The following is a 20,231-nucleotide window of genomic DNA, read 5'->3' as shown; positions in this document are numbered from 1 at the left end:
TCTGTTCACAGACTCTGAAGTGTGGGAAAACAACAAGGAGTTGTAAGAGCTAATCCGAAATGTGGATTTACAGGATGTTGATGTTGGGAAAGTGAACTGAAAGCTCAACAAGCCACACGCACTGATGTCGAGTAGGAGAAAGCAGCGTACTCAGAGAATGGAAGACATCCCGTTTTTACTTCCTTTTCCACTGCTTAGCTGGTGCTCTGATCTTCCCTACACAGAACTCATGTGCCCGTGTGCTTTCCTGATGTCTTTTTGACTAATGATGTGTCTCAGGAATAGCTTTGCTTCTTTAATACGAACTTCTTAATTGTTCGGAGGCGCATGAAGGCAAAGTCTTCAATCAGTGCTTCTTCACCAGGGAGCACATCTGTGTGGCTGGAGAGGTTTCTGCAGAATTTTTGGCTCAGCTCATTGCGAAAATAACCATCCTCAAGTGAAGGAAGTTGTAGCTGTAGATGTCCCTGTTCGTTGCAGGGGAATTGAACTGGATGGCCTATAAAGGTCCTTTCCAACTCACACCAAGCTGTTATTCTATGAAGTGGTTACGTGTGGGAATTCCTTCTGAATCGCAGGAATTTGCATATAACAAGGATGGTGGTGCCCAGCCAGAGCTGCAGACAGCTTCATTAACCAGAGTGCAGTTGGTCTCAGTAGTGTTTGCAATTATCCTGGGGATGCTGGAAGGTTCATTTTTGCTGCTGGCATCTTTGGAGACCATCCTCCATGTATGTAGATCAAGGTGTATTTTGGCATCTTCTGACTTCCTAGAAAACAATTGGATGCTTTTCTAATTGTAGATCTCTATGATATCTATCTATATCTATATATATGGTGGAGTATCTCAGCAGAAAACCTGAAATTTCCAATAGCAAAGTGTCTGCCAGATGTGGAGCTCTGGGAGTGGGTCCAGAGGAGGCCACTAAGATGATCAGAGGACTAGAGCTCCTCTCCTATGAGGAAAGGTTGAGGGAACTGGGTTTGTTTAGCTTGGGGAAGAGAAGGCTCCGGGGAGACCTCACTGTGGCCATCCAGTACTTGAAGGGAATATATAAACAGGAGTGGAATGGCTGTTTGTGAGGGTGGACAGTGAACTGAGGCAGGGGAGGTTTAGGTTGGATATTAGGAGGAAGTTTTTCACCCAGAGGGTGGTGACGCACTGAACATGTTGCCCAAGGAGGCTGTGGATGCCCCATCCCTGCAGGCATTCAAGGCCAGGCTGGATGTGGCTCTGGGCAGCCTGGGCTGCTGGTTGGTGACCCTGCACACAGCAGGGGGTTGGAACTGGATGATCATTGTGGTCCTTCTCAACCCAGGCCATTCTGTGATTATTCCTGTGTGAAGGAACATCTCTGACCCAGTTGCTAAAGGCTCTGAAGTGTACCCAATACCAGCAGTCCGGTTTCTTCAAAGCAGAATTCTGCTGTGTAGTTTAAAGAACATTCCAAGAAGCAGCAATGGGACAATCATGGGTCAACCCATTACTTTGGGTTATTTTCTGGAAGCGTTTTGGCTCAGTGGGCTGGAGACCATTATTTCAAGCTGTGCCGACAAGATGGATCTTCACAGCTCATCAGATACAATCTCCTCTTGTTGCATCCATGTCAACCTTTGGTAAACAAATCACGGTACATTTTAAGGTTTCTTTAGTCTCTGTTCGGTCAGCTGGAAAGCTGTCCCAGAAATTCCTTTCCCTGTTGGTTGGATTCTAATATGATCCAGTTTATTCATACTTTAATGTCAGCATGAGAATCATTTACATAGAATTCTTTCATTTTCCTTCTGTTTCTCCTTCCCCGATTCCCACAGGACAGCCTTCTTTGTCTTCATTTTGCAGTTAAACAAACCGAGTTCTGTCTCCTCTCACACAGCAGGGCCTCATTTCCTTTGGCTATCTTTATAGACTTGTCTACGTTTATTTTAGCTCGGAGAGCTAGCTGGCTTCCACAAATATCCTACCTACATCAAGGATTTAACACACACTCGTGGCTTCAGAGCGTGTTCTTCCACCATAGAGCTCTGAACAAAAGAATGGGAACCCAGGGCAGAGAGCAAGACACGCCGTCTACCATTGTGCTCTGCCATTTGCTCAGGGCGGATTCATCAGTCTTGGGTAGTTAGGAAACCATAACTCACTTCCTCTGTTTGCACCAGTCAGTTCTCTAATCTCACATCCATTAAGAGTTATCTTTGAATAATGAATGGAGCGATCCATTAAGGAGGAGAAAGGGCAAATAATGCTTAAAAATTAAAAACAATACAAAGCGGGTTATTTGCATTTTTCCCTCCCCGTCTTGATTCTTGTCCATTATCTTCGCTTCAGTTGCCTGAGGAAATACTGGAGGAGTAAGTGAAGCAAGTTGGTGGTAGGTGTGGAGGGCTTGACAAGCGGTGAGTAACAGCTACGTGTTGGCAAAGCCAAACTGTGTAAAAATCAACCTGAATTCTTACCGTGGTGGTTGTTGGCCTCGTCAGGGAGGGAGTTGTGAGTGCCATATATCTCAGTGGTTTTGGTAAGGCTTTAATGAGACTGTCCTGTCTAATAGAAGCAAGTTAGGGGGAAATGAAATAGGTGAAGGTGCTGTCAAGTGTGTACAAAGCTCGTGAGGAGAGAAATTATGTGTGAGTAGGAGCTCTCTTGAGATATTTTGGTAGGACAAGGGGGAATGGTCTTAAACTGAGACAGGGGAGGTTCAGGTTGGATATCAGGAGGAAGTTTTTCACCCAGAGGGTGGTGATGCACTGGAACAGGTTGCCCAAGGAGGCTGTGGATGCCCCATCCCTGCAGGCATTCAAGGCCAGGCTGGATGTGGCTCTGGGCAGCCTGGGCTGCTGGTTGGTGACCCTGCACACAGCAGGGGGTTGGAACTGGGTGAGCGCTGTGTTCTTTTTCAACCCAGGCCATTCTGTGATTCTATGATTTTGCAAGAGTCTGTCCCAAGTTTTGTGATAGGAAAGGAAGGAAGGAGGAGAGTGGTTGTTGTATTAAAGCTAAGCAGGAAGACATGAAGTTGCAAAGTACATGTGGAAATATTGGAGATAGGTGAGCAGTTGGACTGGACCGTCTTAGTGTCATTTCCAACCTTGGTGATTCTGTGATGCTAATTCAGACTGCTGCTGACTGATAGAAGAAATAGGAAAAAGCCCTGTGCAATTCAGTAGAGACAAATGCAGAGCTGTATGCTTTGGTATGTATGCCAGCTTACTCAGGTGTCAGAGCAGACTGCTTAATCACAAGGGAAGGGAGTGGGATGCATGACTAGATATGCTGAAGCCTTTGAGAAACTTCTTATATGATGCTTGAGCATGGTGTTGGGTTTTGCACCTCAGTGAGACATAGGTAAGTGCAAAGTAGTCCAGAGAGCAGAAAGTGAGGCTGTGTGGGTGAGACCTTCAGCCAGGGAATAAAGTCCATGGAGCTTGGGTTGGCTTGAGGGAATTCAGGGGAGGTGCAAGAGCTGTGTTTGATCTGTAATTGAGGCCAGAAGGGCAATGAACTCCTCTGCTTACCTGTGTCAAGTAAGTACTCCACTCCCCATCAGTAGTGGTGTAATAAGGCACATACTGGGCCACACACTCTTGTCTTTACAGGTAAATGCTGTTGGTTTCTTTACAGCTTGCCTCTGATGTTCACTCTTATCTGTTCTTTTTGCAGGGACACAGCAGGGCAGGAGCGATTTCACACCATCACCACCTCCTATTACAGAGGTGCCATGGGAATCATGCTAGTATATGACATCACCAATGCCAAGAGCTTTGAAAACATCAGCAAGTGGCTCAGAAACATAGATGAGGTGAGTAACATCTGTAAGATCCCAGAGTGAGCAGCCTGCTACCTTGTGATGTCCCACAGAGCCCAGCTTCTGGTGTAACTTAGCACAGGGCTTTGGTGCTGTTCTTACCTGATTTAGCTCCTGCACAAACTCATCTCTCCCTGCAGTGCCATGGGGGGTTGCACTGGGGTTAGTGGTGTCCTGAAATGTCATATTCATGCACAAACAAACAGTGGAGCATGTGTGGAGGTAAGGAATACATGTTTGGTAACTGAGAATTGCTTTTTTCAGGAGGAGCTACCACCACATGGTAGTGTGCAGAGGAGCAGCACAAAGCAGTGAGCTGTGGAGTGGCTATAGAATAGAACACCTCTATTACTAAGCTGTTTTATTAGGCTGTGTAGTCCTCAAAGACAGTTATATGTGCTCACCTCTGCTCCCTCTAAACTGATGTCACAATGAAAGGTTCTTCCAGAGCACAGATATCACACTGGGCCTTCAGTTATGGCACGGCAGAGATTGAAGTGGGTACAGAAGTAAAAGCTGGGGAAAAGAGCAGGCTAGGACAGGAAGAAACTCAGCAAAGAACCAAAGGTAAACTTGAAATCAAGGCCTTTATGTTCTGCAGTTGCTGTGTTTAAAACACTTGGCAGTATCCAGGAAGTGGAGCAATGAATGTAATTCATGCCATTGCGTCTGAGATAGTGTAGTTTTTTTATCTGACCTCATGTTGCACAGAGCTCTGCAGCTGATTTCAGGTGCGTGGTGAGGGCTGCACGATTGCTGCGGTTTTATAAGGTCTGACACCTTAGAAAGCTTTTATTGATTATGGAGGAGGCCCCCAAGTGGAGTGAATGTACACAAGTGATGGGTGAATTCTTCCTTCTGAGTTTCCAGCTCCAGCATTCAGGCTTCTTGCTAAAATGCATGGTGGATGTTTTCCCATCACCTACAGGATTACAGTGAAGGATAGCTGCAAATGAAACACTGAATCGCATCTGTTTCACAAGGAGTTAGTGTTGACAGGGATATTCTGTCAGTAATGAAGATTTTAGATAAGGAAACCGATGCAAATTGCTGCCCTGTGTGAAGGGACTCTTCCGTAGGATCGGTAAACCCTGATTTAGAAACAACTTTCTCCTTATGACCTGAAGGAGAAAGTTGGAGGTGGGTTCTATTCAGGAACGTGGAATGGGTTATTACTATAAGCAGGAGTATTGGATACACGAATCTCTTGCCTCCGTAGTTCTGTTAGTAATTCAGCTGCAAAGTAGCATTAAGACTGCTGGAGTGAAAATAAATGGAGATTAGGCTTCCCAAGAAGCTTCTCATGTCAGGCCTCAAAGCACTTCAGTTATCCACTTAAGCGATGCTTTGTACCGTGGCTGCTGGAACTTCTATGCTAGTCTGATGCATGTCCTTGGTGTATTCTCTCTTTATTATGATGACTATTAGCAAGCTTTCAATAATAGAACAGCCAAGGTATTTTTTGCTCCTGCAGCATTCCTGGAGAAGCCCTTGGTGCTCTGTTTTGCCTTACAGGGCTGATTCCCTGTGTACGGGGTCCCGCGTTTTGCTGGTTCCTGAGCATGGTGCTCACTCTGCTTCTCCCTTTATGATGCTTTTTGTTGTTAGGGAGACTTACCTGTCTACAATAAAGCCATGTAGAGGGATCCTGCAAACACCAAAGAAAATAACAGTGTCAGCTGGAGCCATTGCAGTGCATGGAGCTCGATGGTTGGCAGCTGTAGCGCGGGGATTTGTTTTGTCCTCCAGTGGTTGGGCCTTTGTAGCGTTGTTTCTGTACATGCGTTAATGCTGACATCTCCAAGCACCAGGCGGGAAGTCATTTATTTTCCCACATCTCTGAATGCAACCCAGCCAAGGTTTGTCATGCTGGTGAAGGTAACTGGAAGAATCTGGGCTGGGAAACAGTGCTTAGTTCTTTTTGGAAAGGAAGACATCCCACTTCAGACTGTACAAACAAAAAGGAAAGGGAAAAATAACTGATGTTGAGATGGTGAGTTCCATCTTGATGCTGTTGCCATTGTTTCTTTCTGCTTCCTGGATATGAGCTCTTTAGTCTGAAGGTGGAGAGATCTCAAGCAACCTCTTCAGGGTTACAGGTCCTGTAAGTGTTAGCCTGCACTTCAGGCAGTCTGGAAAGTAGAAGAGCACAACAGATACTTGCTGCTGGTTGGGGGAGATGTGTCAACCTGGTTCTTATCTCATTTTAGCATGCCAATGAAGATGTGGAGAGGATGCTGTTAGGAAACAAGTGTGACATGGAAGATAAAAGAGTTGTTCCTAAAGCAAAAGGTGAACAGGTAGGTACTGAACACTGACTCGCTTTTCCAAGTAAGCAGAGCACTGCCAAGGGTTCCACTGTAGTTGGGTGGTTTGGATTCCACAGTAGGGTGTGAGACAGCTGGATTTACTGGTAGTGTGTGTGCCTAAGCAGCGTGTTCTTAGGAGCTGCATTGTGTGCAACTACCATGAATGCAATGAGCTCAGCTGCAGTTTCTTCTTTTTGGATAGCTCAAATTCTGTGATTATCCTTTGTGAAGTTGCTTGTCCTGTGTCTGGTTTGTGTGATATCCATCCTCATGTGCTCACACGTTTACTTGTGGTTGAACACACTTGAATTTCTGATTCTGATGGTTATGTTCCAGATCGTTTTTGTGACAGTCTGACTAGTAGTGCTGAGAGATGCTTATCGTGTGAGCAGCGCCAGCTGAATAACCCCACAGGGATAATAACCTTCCCTTTCTCTTCTCTTTTCTGGTTTAGATTGCTAGGGAGCACGGTATTAGGTTTTTCGAAACTAGTGCAAAAGCAAATATAAACATTGAGAAGGCATTCCTCACATTAGCAGAAGATATTCTTCGAAAGGTAGGTGGTGGTGGTGGGATCCGTTTGGGGGATAATTGGAATCCTAAAATGCCAGCTCCTATTGCTTTGCATGTTCACCTGAACTGTTGTGGCTTTTTACTTTGGTATGCTAAGGTAAACAAGTCCCCAAAGGGGGACTGTTGTACTCTTAAAGCTTCAGAGCTTCTAAAGCCTGTTTGATGTTTCATTGCTGTGCAGGTGCTATCTAGAGGGAGCATTATACATCAAAGAGCCAGGGAATCTAAATTCAGCCCTTGAACTCATTTATGATTCACACGCAGTGCTTGAAGTTACAAACATTAGAATGAATTTTTGGAGGAGAATTGGCCCTTCCCTGCCACCTTCATTTGTTCTGCTCTGTGAACAGGACTGGTCACTGCTTCCCATCCCAGATGACTGAAGCTTGTTTTAATCCTGAGGAGACCCAAAGTCACTGGAACCTGTAGGAGTGGAACCTGACCTTGATTTCCTATGTTTCAGTCTCTGTGTCAGGTTGTCCTCAGATTCCTGTTCTGACCAGACTGTAAAACTACAGCCAAAGGATTTTAACAGTTTGCAGTGGCAGAGTCCATTGGGACCCCAGTGATTCTAGTAGCTGTGCTTTAAAACTTCCTGCTTTAAAACAAGCACTTGATTTCTGGTGTGTTACAAAACATTTCACTATAGAGATCAGATTCTCACATAAGGGAATCCTCTGTCTTCTACTGTATTTTTCCCTGCCATGTCATTACTTTTTCTTCAGTTATGCCATTTTTATTTTATTTTTTTTTACATTTCAGTTCAATCATTTTTATCAATACACAACATTATCTAAAAGCTCTTCAGTATCTGCCAGGAAGGGTTTTGATGAGGTTGGTAGTACTGGATCTGTCCCTTCATAGAATCACAGAATGGTTAGGTTGGGAGGGACCTCAGGGATCATGAAGCTCCAACCCCCCACCACATTCAGTACCAGCCCAGGCTGCCCAGGGCCCCATCCAACCTGGCCTTGAACACCTCCAGCGATGGATGGGGCATTCACAGCCTCTCTGGGCAGCTGTTCCAGCATCTCACCACTCTCATAGTGAAGGTCTTGCCCCTGATATCCAACCTAAATCTTCCCTCCTTCAAATTAAAACCATTTCCTCCCTGTCTTGATTCAGTGATTGGCCCTTTATACCCTCTGCATTTCATGGGGAGTCTTGCTCAGAAGGTTAAATTGCAGCTGAGAGAGGAAAATGGCTCACCAGGTCTCCCTGGTGGTTGGTTCTTCTTCCTGAGTTGCACCACATGCCATCAAGAGGGCTGTCTCTCCTGAGAATCCCACTGTTGTGTTGCTGGATTGAGCTGGATATGGATCTGCATGTGGCTCTGGGGTTGATTTTCAGTCAGCTCGTGTTCTCCCATAGCCAGAGACTTGATAACGCCTTCCTGCTTACGATCAGCTCCATCTCCAGCACTGCTGACCCTCCTGGCCTTTGCATTTTTACTTTGACCTTTGAATAAAGAGGTAGGGTGGGGAACGATTTTTTCATAGAATCATAGAATTACCCAGGTTGGAAAAGACCTTGAAGATCATCAAGTCCAACCGCAGCCTAACCAGTACCCCATCTCTAAAAAAAACCTCTGCTAAATCATATCCCTGAGTACCACATCCAAACGGCTCTTAAACACATCCAGGGATGGCTGCTAGGATTCTTTGCTGCTAGGCTGTGAGGTAGAGAACAAGAACAGGAACAAAGGGTCTAAACTGCTGTAATCTCACAAGTGTATAGTTTTTAATCACCTGAAAATAGACACCAGCATCTGATCAGAACCACCAGACCAAGATTCTAACCAAGATTCCATCCCATGGTGCAGATGAGCCTGTTGCATGCATGGCCTTGGACACTGGCATCCCAATGGGTGGAAGGCAGATGCTTTTGAGTACCCCTTTTTTATCCATGTCCTTCTTAATCTGTACATTGCTGTGCCACTTTTGAGGTCATCAGTTCGTATAACAGCCTACGTTCACCATGCACTGTGATTTCCTTACTCTGAGTGTCAGTTCTAAAGGGCAAGAGTCTGGAAATCGTTCCCATCCACTTTGATCCGAATTTGAAGGCTTTCCCCAGGCTTTCAAGTGTCAATTTGGAATGACGGTGACAAAAACCCATCAACTCATTTTGCACAGCCATGCTAGCAAGGGGAGGGAAGCGTCCCTTGTGTTCTTCAGAGCATTTTGCCCATCACTTATTTGGGATATGATGTTGCAACATCGGTCTGGATGTAAGCCCTGGCCTCTTCTGCTCTGAACAGTTGGCCTTCCAAACATCTCAGGAGCTCTCTAACCTTCTTGCTTGTTTCATTGCAGACGCCTGTAAAAGAGCCCAACAGCGAAAATGTAGATATCAGCAGTGGAGGTGGGGTGACGGGCTGGAAGAGCAAGTGTTGCTGAACGTTCTCCTTTATCACCAATCGCCATCCACCGCCTCTTTTTTCTCGCTGCAAAACAAACCACTCTGTCCGTTTTTAACCTTAAGCCAATGTTTTTGTTCCTCATCTTAACGAGCTCCTGTCTCCCTTTTGTTCTCCCACGTAGGACAGCTTGCGTGCTTATAATTTCCTCAACGTGTGTAGGAAAATCATCTCCGTGACTTCATGTTTATTTTTTTTTACTGTACCTGCTCCACTCACCACTACGTTTTGGTTGTATGATAGCCCCGCTCCTCCCGCCATTAAAACGTAGAGCAATCGTATATTCGACTCTCTTCTGCAAATGGTATAAGAATAAAAGCTAGAATTAATGATTCCTTTTGTACAACAGTGGAATTTTCTGTCCTGGATAACGTGCTCGAGTCACCGTGTTCATTTAGATGCAGCAGCAAAAGAGCCAGGAAAACACTCAACGTTCGCCTTTGAGTGTGTGAATGGGGTTTCTTTTGTCCTGTGCCTTACGTGGAAAGGAACTTTTTATTTTCACTTTGATTTCCCTTCTGGTGGAAGCATGTGCAGGGGAGACACGGCATCCATCCCTGACCATTTCCGAGTACCCAGCTCTTTTGTGATTGCTTTCTGTAACCGTTGGTGTCGTGCATCGAGGACAAAGGGTGGTGCAAAAAAAAACAAACAACAAAGCAACTACTACTACTGCTACTGCTACTACTGCTGCTCCATTGAACGCGCCGCGTCTCCTTTTGGCGATCTGGCCATTCGGAACCGTTCCTGCTGCCGTTTTCTTTTCTCACTCGCAGCTCTTTCCTTTTGCCTGCATGCCGCTTTGATTTGCTTTCCTCCATGGTGTGATGTGTTAATTAAAAAGGATGGCAACGTGGTATGTTTGCCAAAAAACTTAATACAAAGCACTGAGTTAGCTTTCGAGGTAAGATGTTGACGATACCTACTAATTTCCCTCTAGCCAATGTCAGTTCACTAGTATATCCTCTCTCCTCCTGCATAGCCGTTGGGTTTTATGATATGGAAGAGTTATTTGCATGCACTAGTTTTCTATGGAGGGTGATGTGGTTGTCTACTTTATGTGTATGAATATAACACGCGATTCCCAAACTGACAGCGTTTTAACGTGAACTTCTTCAGTTCTCTCTCACCGTGAGCCACTCCAACAACAAGCTGTTGGGTAGCCGAGCACGAGGCCGAGTCCAGCTAGGTTAGAAAGGAAGAAATAGCAACAAAACTGAGACAAAAGTCGGCAGTTTAATTTATTACCTCCCCCTTCCCTCGCCCCCCCCAAAACCTTCCACTTCCCGAGCCTCGCGTTCCTCTCCAAGCTCACTCTGGTCCGCTTGAGTTTTGGACTTTCTCCAGTCTCGATGACGCCGTGGGTAAACGCTGGTTGAATTTTAACACGATGACGGTGTTTGAACGCGGAGATCCCGGTTCTGAGAGCCGCCTCCCGTGTAGGGATGTGGCCCCGCAGCTCCCTGTCCCCATTCGGCTCCACCTTCCGCCTAAACTGCACTTTCGAACGTTACATCAAAAAGGGAAAACGGAGAAAACAGACACCTTGTCGTCGTCGTCGTCGTTGTTTTTTCTTTGATAGATAACCTTGCTTTGAAACGTGAGCTTTTTATTTGCTCCTGGGGCTTGGCTCCTTCTGCGTCAACCCGTCGGGACCCCCCTGTTGTAGGCGCTGTGCTGGCGGCTCCCACCCCTCACACCCAACCTCGGCATCGCCGTGACCTTGGCCGAGTCTTTAAACCCAAACATCTCTACAGGTTCTGCCTCCCTCTGTGCAAAGATACCTGAACCTTGGCCGCGTGGCTTTGGCTTGGCTTGGCCTTTAGTGGAGCGCGAGGCCCAGCCGAGGAGGAGCGAGCAACCAGAGTCAGTTCAGATGCTAAAAACACACCAGATAACGGCGTTGATCTTTAGGTTAAACCGCTTTAGCGTTAACTACAGCCTGGAGGTGGGGGTAAGGAGCAAAGCCAGCCTGGGGGCTGCTCCTTCTGGGCACGGCTCACTTAATTCAATTGGTCCCGATGAACCCCCTGAAGCTGATGGGTTGGTTGTGTGAGCGCCTCGAGCAGGCGGGGCCGGGCTGGAAGCCGCGCTTCGTCCCATCGCGTTTGGATGGTGGGAAAGAGAAACAGAAACAGCATCGACTTCAGGTCTAGGATTAAACTCCCATGCCTACAATTTTTTTACTTAATCTTTTAATATTTTTGCTACTCCACTCTGGCTTTTTATTTAAAACACATTCTTTTGTACCACTTAACTGTATCAAATTGTATAAAAGATCACTGTCCCATTCTTGGTCATACCAAGAGCAAATAAAAGCTTTTATAAACTTGAACTGCTTCCTTCCTGGGCCCTTCGTGTCCCATTGCGTCCCCATCCTCCCCCCCCCACCCCAGGCTCCAAGCTGTGACCGTGTGGATGTGGCAATAAAGCCTTCCTGCTGTAAGGAATGGTGTTTGCATGCGGCCTTTGCTTGGTGTGATGTACAGGACCCAGTTCCCATTTGGGACCCCACAGCAGCCCGATGTCCCCCACTGTGCCTGCAGCTGGTGGCTGAGTTGTTGCCCTCCCCCCTGCCCCCAATCCATGCGGGAGCCATTGGCAGCAGCCCTGCTGGCTGCAGGTTTGGGCTGTGCGGTGTGATGTGGGTACGGCCACGCTTGGCCTCGTTTCCTCCACCTGCTGTGAGATGGGAGATAAGAGGCTTCGTGCCGAGGCTGCGGCAGCCGACAGTGCAGCCCTGCAGCCCGGAGGTGTCACTGTGCCACCGTCGCGGTGCCGTCCGTGGGGCGGTGCTGCTTCTCCCTGCCCTGCTCCAGGTCACCGCTCTGGCTGTGCTGGAACCTGCTCTGATGTGAAGCCCGGTGTGCCAGCAGAGGGGCTCCCCGCTCCGTCCCTTTCCCATCCCCATCCCTGCTCCAACCCCATCCTCGCTCCATCCTTCTCTGCTACGTTCCTGCCCCTTTCCCATCCCCATCGTTACTCCTTCCTCATTCCCATCTCCATCCCCTTCCCACACCAACGCTGATCCAACCCCAGCTCTGTTTCTTCCCCATCTCACCTGCATCCCCATCCCTGCTCCTTTCCTGCCCCATCCCCATCCCTGCCCCATCCCAACCGCTGCTCCATCCCCATTCCTTCCCTCATCTCTTCTCCATCCCTTCTCTTTCCCCATCCCATTTCTTCCACCAACTTCAGAGTCTCATAGGATCGCTGTGATATCCCGGGCCCAACAACTCTCAGGCTGTAACCATCCCCCCCCCCACACACACACACCCCCTCCACCTCCCACCCCGGTTCCGGCTCTGAGCGTGGGGATCGCAGCCCCCCGGGAAGCCTTTAGGGGCCGCCCAAAGGAGGCGTCTCCCACCTCCAACCCTCCACCCCCCCCCCCTCCTCCCCCTTCTCCATCCTTACGCCCCTCCAACCCTTTTCCCCACCCGGCTCCGATCCCGGTGAACGACACCGATGGGAAGCGGAGCGGTGGTGGCCGCCTCCCCCGCCCCTCACCGCGGCCTCGGGGCCTCCTGAGCCCGACGGCGGCGATGAAGCGGAGGAGATGGAGAAGCTGGCGGCGGGGCTGGCCCGGCTCCGCTGGAACCCCGCGGCTCTACCCCTGGATGCCATCGTCAGCAAGTGCCGGCTGCCCACGTTGGTGTGCCTGGGGCAGGGTGAGAGCGGAGGGGGTAGAGGGGGGGATGGAGGGGTGGTAGGGGTTGGAGGGACTGGGACGGAGGGATGGAGAAGGCGGGGAAGGGGGGTCCGGGAATGGGGGAAGAGGGGCTGAGAGTGTGGAGGAGGTGAGGAGGTGTGGGTGGGGATGTGGGATGGGGAGCGTGGGGACGGGGATGGGGACGGAGGGAGAGGGACCATGGAGTGTGAAAGGGATGGGGATAGAGGTTGGGGATGGAGGGATGAGAGCAGGGGGAGTGCGGGGCACAAGGATGGGGATAGAGGGATGGAGGAGCGAGGAGGGGATGAGGGGATGGTGGGGGTGTGGACGGGGACATGGGATGTGAGACAGAGGGATGGGGACATGGGGAATGGGAGCACGAGGGTCTGCAGATTACAGACAGGGATGGGGAGAGAGGAATGGGGTCAACAGCTGGGGAGCATTGGGGGGTTGCAGGAGACAAGGATGGGGATAGAGGGATGGGGACGTGGGGATGGAGACAGGGATGGGTACAGAGGAATAGGAAACGTGAGGGGGATGTGGGGGATAGGGGTGAGGACAGCAGGACACGGGCAGAGGGGTGGGGAACATGGAGGAGATGCAGAGGGCAGGGATGGGAAAGAGGGACGTGGACAGTGATGGGGAGAATGGAGATGAGTATGGGAACAGAAGGATGGGGAGCATGGAGGGGTGCAGGGGACAGGGAGAGAGAGAAGGATGGGGACTGATGGACGGGACAGAGGGATGGGAACAGGGACAGGGTGTGGGATGGAGGGATGGGGAGACAGGAGGGATGGGGAGCAATGGAAGGCTCTAAGAAATGGATGGGACTAAAGGGAGATGGGGAGACAGGAAGGATGTGGAATGTAGGGATGGTGGAGACAAGGACAGAGATGGGGATACAGGGGGGACGGAGGGGCTGGAGAAGGAGGGGGACTGGGAACAAGGAAGGGACAGGAGCAGGATGGAGCCGGAGCAGCAGAGCAAAGGAGGGGCAGGGGACAGGGACAGGCAGTTTCATGGCCCTTTTGGGGTGTCCACGGGGGGGTCCCATTAATGCTACTTGCCTGGCACAGGCACCTGGGGACACAAAGAGGCCGCATGTGCAGCATCGCACAGCCAGAGGCGGCTTTGCCCATTGCCTGGGTAACTGTTGCTGAGATTCCGGGCTGGAAGTGCATGGCACGGCTGTGTCCACTGCCTGCACCCCCAGCCTGCCCCACTGCTGCCCGGCTGCGGGTGTAGGTGTGCGTGGGGCTGTGCACGGTGATGGGTTTGTGCCCCCAGGTGCAAAAGTGTTTGTGTGTGTGCAGGAATACACACGACTATGGGTTTGTGCACCGAGAGTGTGCATGGGTTTTGCACGGGTGCAGAGGTGCTGCAAGGTGTGTAGGGACAGAGGAGGGTGTGAGGGGTTGGGGTGCACCCTCCAAGCTTGGTGTGTCCCTGGAGATGCTGTGCTGGGGTGCCGGGGCCCCCCGAGCCGCCTTTCCCTGTGTCAATAAACTTGTTGTTGTTCAGCTGCTGCTGCTGCAGCCTTTCAAGAGGGACAAAGAAATTGTTTCCAAGGCAACTGGAGGTTCTTGGCAGCGGGCACCTGCTCAACCCTGCACCCGGCAGCTCCCGTCGTGGCTGTCCCTGGGCCCTCAGCTCAGTGCTATACCCACAGTGTCCCCAAACCCACACTGAACCCATACCTACACTGCCTCAATACCCGCACTGTCCGTCCCCATTCCCTCATTATCTCCATTCACTCACTGTCCCTAAACCCACGCTGTCCCCTCGTCTCTGTTGTCTCTGGGGCTGGTGGTACTTGAGGTGTGTGATGGGGACACTGGTGGGACCGAACCTGGGGACCCATTGTGGTGGACACCTGCTGATGGGTTGTGACCATGCTGTGTCCCCACGGGTCCCATCCCATCCCATCCCATCCCATCCCATCCCATCCCATCCCATCCCATCCCATCCCATCCCATCCCATCCCATCCCATCCCATCCCATCCCATCCCATCCCATCCCCATCCCATCCCATCCCATCCCATCCCCTTGCAGGGGAGTCGGTGGAGGGGGTTAGTGCCCAGGATGTGCTGCTGATCCACTCGTGTCGCCAATGGACGACGGTGACGGCCCACAGCCTGGAGGAGGGTCACTACGTCATCGGCCCCAAAATCGACATCCCACTGCAGTACCCAGGTGGGGGAATGGGGTTGGGGATGGGATGGGGATGGAGGTGGAGGCAGGGATGCATGGGGATAGGGACAGGGATGGATGGTGGTGGAGATATGGAAAGGGATGGAGACAAGGATGGGATGGTTGGAATGGGGATGCAGGCAGAGGTGGGGATGGAGAAAGGGATATGGGATATGGTTGGGGATGCAGAAATGGATGGGATATGGACAGATAAGAGCATGAGGGTGGAGATGGAGGCAAGGATGGGAGAGGGATGCGATGGAGACTGGGCACAACTGGAGATGGGGTTAGGTACTGAGGTGAAATAGGGATGGAGATAGGGATGGGAGAGGATACAATGGAAATGAAGACAGGGATAGGGACAGAAATGGAACAAGGATGGGGATAGGGGTGGGTGGGAAGAGAATGAAGACAAGGATGAGACGTGGGTGGAGATTGGGATGGGAAAGGGGACAGGGACAGAGATGAAGATGGGGATTGGGATGGAGACAAGAATGGGATGTGGTTGGAGACAAAGATGTGATAGGATAGAATAGAGATGCAGATGGGTAGAGAAAGAAATGGAGCAAGAATGGGGATGGGGATAGGAAATGGAGATGGGATAGGGAGGGGATAGGGATGGAGATGGGCATGGGACATCAGTGGAGATGTGGGTGGGAATGGGGAGAGGGTTGGGGATGGGAATGGGGATATGGAGAGGATGGAGATGGGACACGGATGAGGATGGAATGGTGACAGGGAGGTGGAGAGGGACAGGAAGGACAGGAATGGGATAGAGGTGGGTATGGAACAGGGATAGGGCAGGCTGGGACCACCATAGCGGATGAAGGTGCTGAGATCACCACGGCCGCTGTAGCAGGAGCCTTAATGACCGCTCTAAGTGCTTGCCATGGCAGTAATGAGTCCTGCTAATAAATAAATAATGGGAAATGCAGTGGGGGAGGAGCTGGACGCCCACCCCAGGGAAGGGGATGAGTTAACCAGCTGGTGGGGCCCAGCCGTGCCACGGCTCCGTTCACACGGGCTTCTGTGCACCCCAAGCTTGTCCTGCAGCCTCTCACCCCTCCCTGGCTTTTCACGTCCCCTCCGTGCAGCCCGGCTCCACAGCACTGAGTTAATATTCCCGTCAGGTCCCATCCCTGCGACGCTTGTGCTAATGAAGGCAGCTTTGCTTCTCAGTGCTCCCTCTGGCTGCAGCTGTGCTGAGCCCCCAGCACCCACCCTCACACCCTTGTCCTTGCGTCCCCATGAGCCATGTGTGGGGCTGAGGGGGCTGTAGAGCTGGGACACTCGCACAGGTACCTCTAAATGCTGTTTCCTCCACCCATGGGGCATTTCTGAGGTGGCTTTGGAGCATCCCCTTTAGCAATGGGGGATGCTGGAGGGACCCTGGCGAGGTGCCCTCAGAGGATAAGCCTTGGGATGTCCCCAGAGTTGGATGGGGATTCAAGGGCAGTTGCCTCAGTGACCAGCCACGCCACAGGGTCCCCCCAGATTAGATGGGGACTCAATAGCAGCTGCCCCAATGCCCAGTTGTGCCAATGGCTTACAAGGTCCACAGGGTCCCCACTAACTGCTGTGGGGTTGGGTGTGCCCTACAGGGAAGTTCAAGCTGCTGGACCAGGACCGGGACATCCGTGAGCCCGTGCAATATTTCAATAGCGTGGAGGAGGTGGCCAGCATCTTCCCAGACCGCGTCTTCGTTATGGAGGCCATCACATTCAGCGTGAAGGTTGGTGTGGGGACAGCAGGGGGTGGGGGAGGTAACAGGGAATAATGGTGGGACAGGAGGGGATGGGAGGGTGGGCAGTAGGGGACACCAGGGGGCAGTGGTGGGACAGTAGATGGGACATGAAGAGGTGATGATGGGACATTACGGGGTGGTGATGAGAAGTCGGGGTTGGTGGTGGGACATCAGATGATGGCAGAGGGACATCAAGGGACAGTGATGGGACAATAGATGGACACCAGAGAGCGGTGGTGAGGCAGAAGGAGCTGGTGGTGGGACATCAGGGTTTGTGATGTGACGTTGTGGAATGGTGATGGGACACCAGAAGATGATGGTGGGACATTATGGGATGACAGTGGGACATGAAGGGGTCAGCAGTGGGACATCAGAGGATGGCGATGGGGGTTGGTGAAGTGACCTTATGGGATGGCGATGGGACGTAAGAAGATGGTGGTGGTATGACATTATGAAGTGGTGACGGGCAGGTGGTGTCGGGGGAGTTCAGCGAGGACAGCGAGGTGTACAACTTCACATTGCACGCGGGGGACGAGCTGACGCTGATGGGACAGGCAGAGATCCTGTGCGCCAAGACGGTGAAGGAGAAGTCGCGCCTCAACACCCTCCTGCGGAAGCTGGGCAAGGCAGCTCCGGCGGCAGGAGCCAGGCAGGTGAAGGGCAAAATGCCGTGCCTGATCTGCATGAACCACCGCACCAACGAGAGCCTCAGCCTCCCCTTCCAGTGCAAGGGTCGCTTCAGCACCCGCAGCCCGTTGGAGCTGCGCCTGCAGGAGGGCGAGCACACCATCCGCAGCATCATCGAGAAGGTCCGGCTGCCCGTCAACGTGGCCGTGCCCAGCCGCCCGGCGCGCAACCCTTACGACCTGCACGCCATCCGCGAGGGACACTGCTACAAGCTGGTGGGCATCATCTCCAAGACGGTGGTGCTGTGCTGCATCCTCCGGCGCGAGCGCCTGGTGCCCTTCCACTTCTTGCTGCTGGCCGACATGCCGCGCTTCCAGCTGCCCGAGGGGCTGCTCGGCGGGGACCCTCAGCTGGAGAAGCTGCTGCGGGACAGCGCGGCGTATTGCCACGAGCGCTTCAACCCCGACGAGTATTCGCGGGCCGTGCGGGAGGCCAAGCCGGATTTCTCGGAGGAATGTGCCAGCCCCCGGCGCCTGCGGCTCTGCCTGCCAAGCTGCGGCCGCGAGGAGCTCAGCCAACCCCTGCAGAGGCTCTCGCTCTGCTTCTATGGTGGGGGGCTGCCCCGCGCACCCCCGGATTCAGCCACTCGCTGCCAGGATCCCCCTGATTTTACCGAGCCTGACAGGGAGTATGTGACACCTGACTGGGCTGAGCCTGAATTCAGGACTCAGGAGCCACTGGAGATCCCTTACGAAGAGCTCTGGAGCAACCAGGGCCTGGAGAGCTGCTCCTCCTCACGGCCTGGCACTGCGGGGCAGCCGGACCTCATCGCCTTCGGGGCCACATCCCCGCTGGGTTCCCTGCGACGCCCCAGGGATGAGCCACTGGGGGACGCACCACCCCCGGTGCCACCCAAGTCGGAGGCGGTAAGGGGGACCCCGGGGTGGCACGTGTCAGCTCAGCCACCATGGCTCCATGGTGGAGCACCACTGGGTTGCCGAAATCCTCTGGGATCCATGGGGTGCTCACATCCTTTTATCCACATCCTTTGGTCTCCATGGGGACATCCATGCCACTGGTTCTGTCCAATGGGATGCCCACACCACAGGGTCCCTCCTTGCTCAGTGAGGCATCCGTAGCTCTGTGCATTGGGCTGTATCACGTGGCTCCATCCTCAGGAGAGCCCTGAAGCCCACAAGCTGCACCATCAGCACCAGAATCCCCTGGGTCCCTTGTTGTGAGTACCCAAATCCTTTGGGATCCCCACACCAAAACCTGAAGGATGACCTGCACCAAGGGAGCACCAAAATGCCTAGGGATCTCTGTACCAAACCCTTTGGGTTCCCTGCAGCACACCTTGCCAAGTCCTTAGAGCACCACTGAGTACCCAGAATTTTCAGGCTCCCCTGCACCTTGGGGTACCCTGCATCTCCCCAACCCTGCATCCCTCGTGTCTTGATAACTGAGGACCAGAGGGGCAGCCCAGCACCTCGAGGGGTCCTAAGGCAGATCCCTGACGTTGCTCACCCCATTGCAGGTGAAGGAGGAGTGCCGGCTGCTGAATGCCCCCCCTGTGCCACCCCGGGGTGATCGCCCCACGGCCCCCCGCAGCCCCCCGGCCCCACTGCGCTTCCCGAAGCTGGCACCAGCTCCCTCGCCCAGCCCCAGCCTCTCCTACTACTCCTCGGGGCTGCACGATGGGTGAGTGGTTTGGGGACAAGGGGTTGCCAAGGCTTGGGGGCAGGCTGTGGGGTGACGCTCACCTTCTCCCTGCAGGTCAGCCCCACGGAGCGGCAGCGGCTCGCCCTCACCTGACGCTTACTCCCTCTATTGCTACCCCTGTGCCTGGGGAGACTGCAAAGCTGGGGACCCCCCCGGCTGCCCGCTGCCCCCCGCTGCCCCGCCGGCCTCCACCACCTGGTCTGATCCCTGGACCTGCACCGAGGGTGCAGGGGCCGGGGGGAACAGCGGCCGCTCCACTCCACTGCCAGCAACTGAGCCCCCTCTGAAGCCTTTCCGGAGCTGCCCTCGCCTCAAACCCCCTCATCCCCAAAAACGCTTTGCACCCTTTGGGGCGCTCAACCCCTTTGCTGGTGCAACAGAGTGGCCCGAGAACCCCGAGTGGCCCAAACCGCCTTCAGCCCCAGCTGCGCCCTCCTCATCCTCTTCGCCAGAGCCCTTTGAGGTCCCGGATCCGGTGGCCCCCCCACGACCACCCAAGGGCTTCGATGGGGACGGCATCATCATCCGCGGCACGGCCCCGCTCTCTCCTGCCATGCTGAGAGGCGCCGAGGGTGGCGTCACCCACCTCTACCTGGCACAGGGCGTCATTGAGGTGCCACCGGGGACGTGGGGTGAAGGGGGGGCCCCGCCGGCTGCCCCCAGACCCAGCGGGGATGGTTCACCCTGGCTGCCCCCTGCTGACCTGTCGGCCCTGTCGGTGGAAGAGGTCTCCAAGTGCCTACGTTTCATTGGTCTCTCTGAGGACGTCGTCAGCTTCTTTGCACGGGAGCGCATTGATGGCAGCATCTTTGTGCAGCTCAGCGAAGAGATCCTGGCTGATGATTTCCGCCTCACTAAGCTCCAGGTGAAGAAAATCATGCAGTTCATCAAGGGCTGGCGCCCCAAAATATAGCCTGATGATGGGGTACCCACAGGTGCCCCGACCCAGCAGTGCCTCTCCCCGCTTTCAGCTGTGGGGTTTCTTTCTTCCTGAGCCTCTCCCTTTCCTGTTGTAACACTGGACAGTTCATTTTGGCCTGAAAGGGCTGGAAAATATTGGAGTTTGCATTGACTGGTTTAACTTAATCCTTGTGGATTAGTGTAATAAAACATACGGGAGAAAACGAGCTGCTGGAAGAGCCCCTTGATTGGGGAGGAGGGGGACAGGAAC

General features: G+C 52.6%; 2 protein-coding genes across 2 annotated transcripts in view; both read left to right on the top strand.

Annotated features, from left to right (window-relative positions):
- The window catches only part of RAB10 (RAB10, member RAS oncogene family), a 31,686-nt gene extending 22,250 nt beyond the window's left edge, over positions 1–9,436 (top strand). The window contains exons 3-6 of the mRNA XM_072331390.1: positions 3,659–3,797; positions 6,014–6,103; positions 6,567–6,668; positions 9,001–9,436. Coding sequence (XP_072187491.1) covers positions 3,659–3,797; positions 6,014–6,103; positions 6,567–6,668; positions 9,001–9,084 — 415 coding nt within the window. The 3' untranslated portion in view covers positions 9,085–9,436. The remainder of the gene's footprint in view (positions 1–3,658; positions 3,798–6,013; positions 6,104–6,566; positions 6,669–9,000) is intronic.
- A 3,079-nt stretch (positions 9,437–12,515) lies between these two features.
- On the top strand, positions 12,516–20,180 carry GAREM2 (GRB2 associated regulator of MAPK1 subtype 2). Its single transcript, XM_072331440.1, has 6 exons — positions 12,516–12,775; positions 14,830–14,970; positions 16,569–16,699; positions 17,182–18,264; positions 18,876–19,039; positions 19,115–20,180. The coding sequence occupies exons 1-6, from the start codon at positions 12,664–12,666 to the stop codon at positions 19,971–19,973; spliced, it is 2,490 nt and encodes an 829-aa protein (XP_072187541.1). The 5' UTR covers positions 12,516–12,663; the 3' UTR covers positions 19,974–20,180.
- The last annotated feature ends 51 nt before the right edge of the window (positions 20,181–20,231 follow it).

Source organism: Excalfactoria chinensis, chromosome 3 (assembly GCF_039878825.1).
Source record: "Excalfactoria chinensis isolate bCotChi1 chromosome 3, bCotChi1.hap2, whole genome shotgun sequence".
Classification (NCBI taxonomy): domain Eukaryota; kingdom Metazoa; phylum Chordata; class Aves; order Galliformes; family Phasianidae; genus Excalfactoria; species Excalfactoria chinensis.
This window is presented reverse-complemented; position numbering and strand designations above follow the sequence as displayed.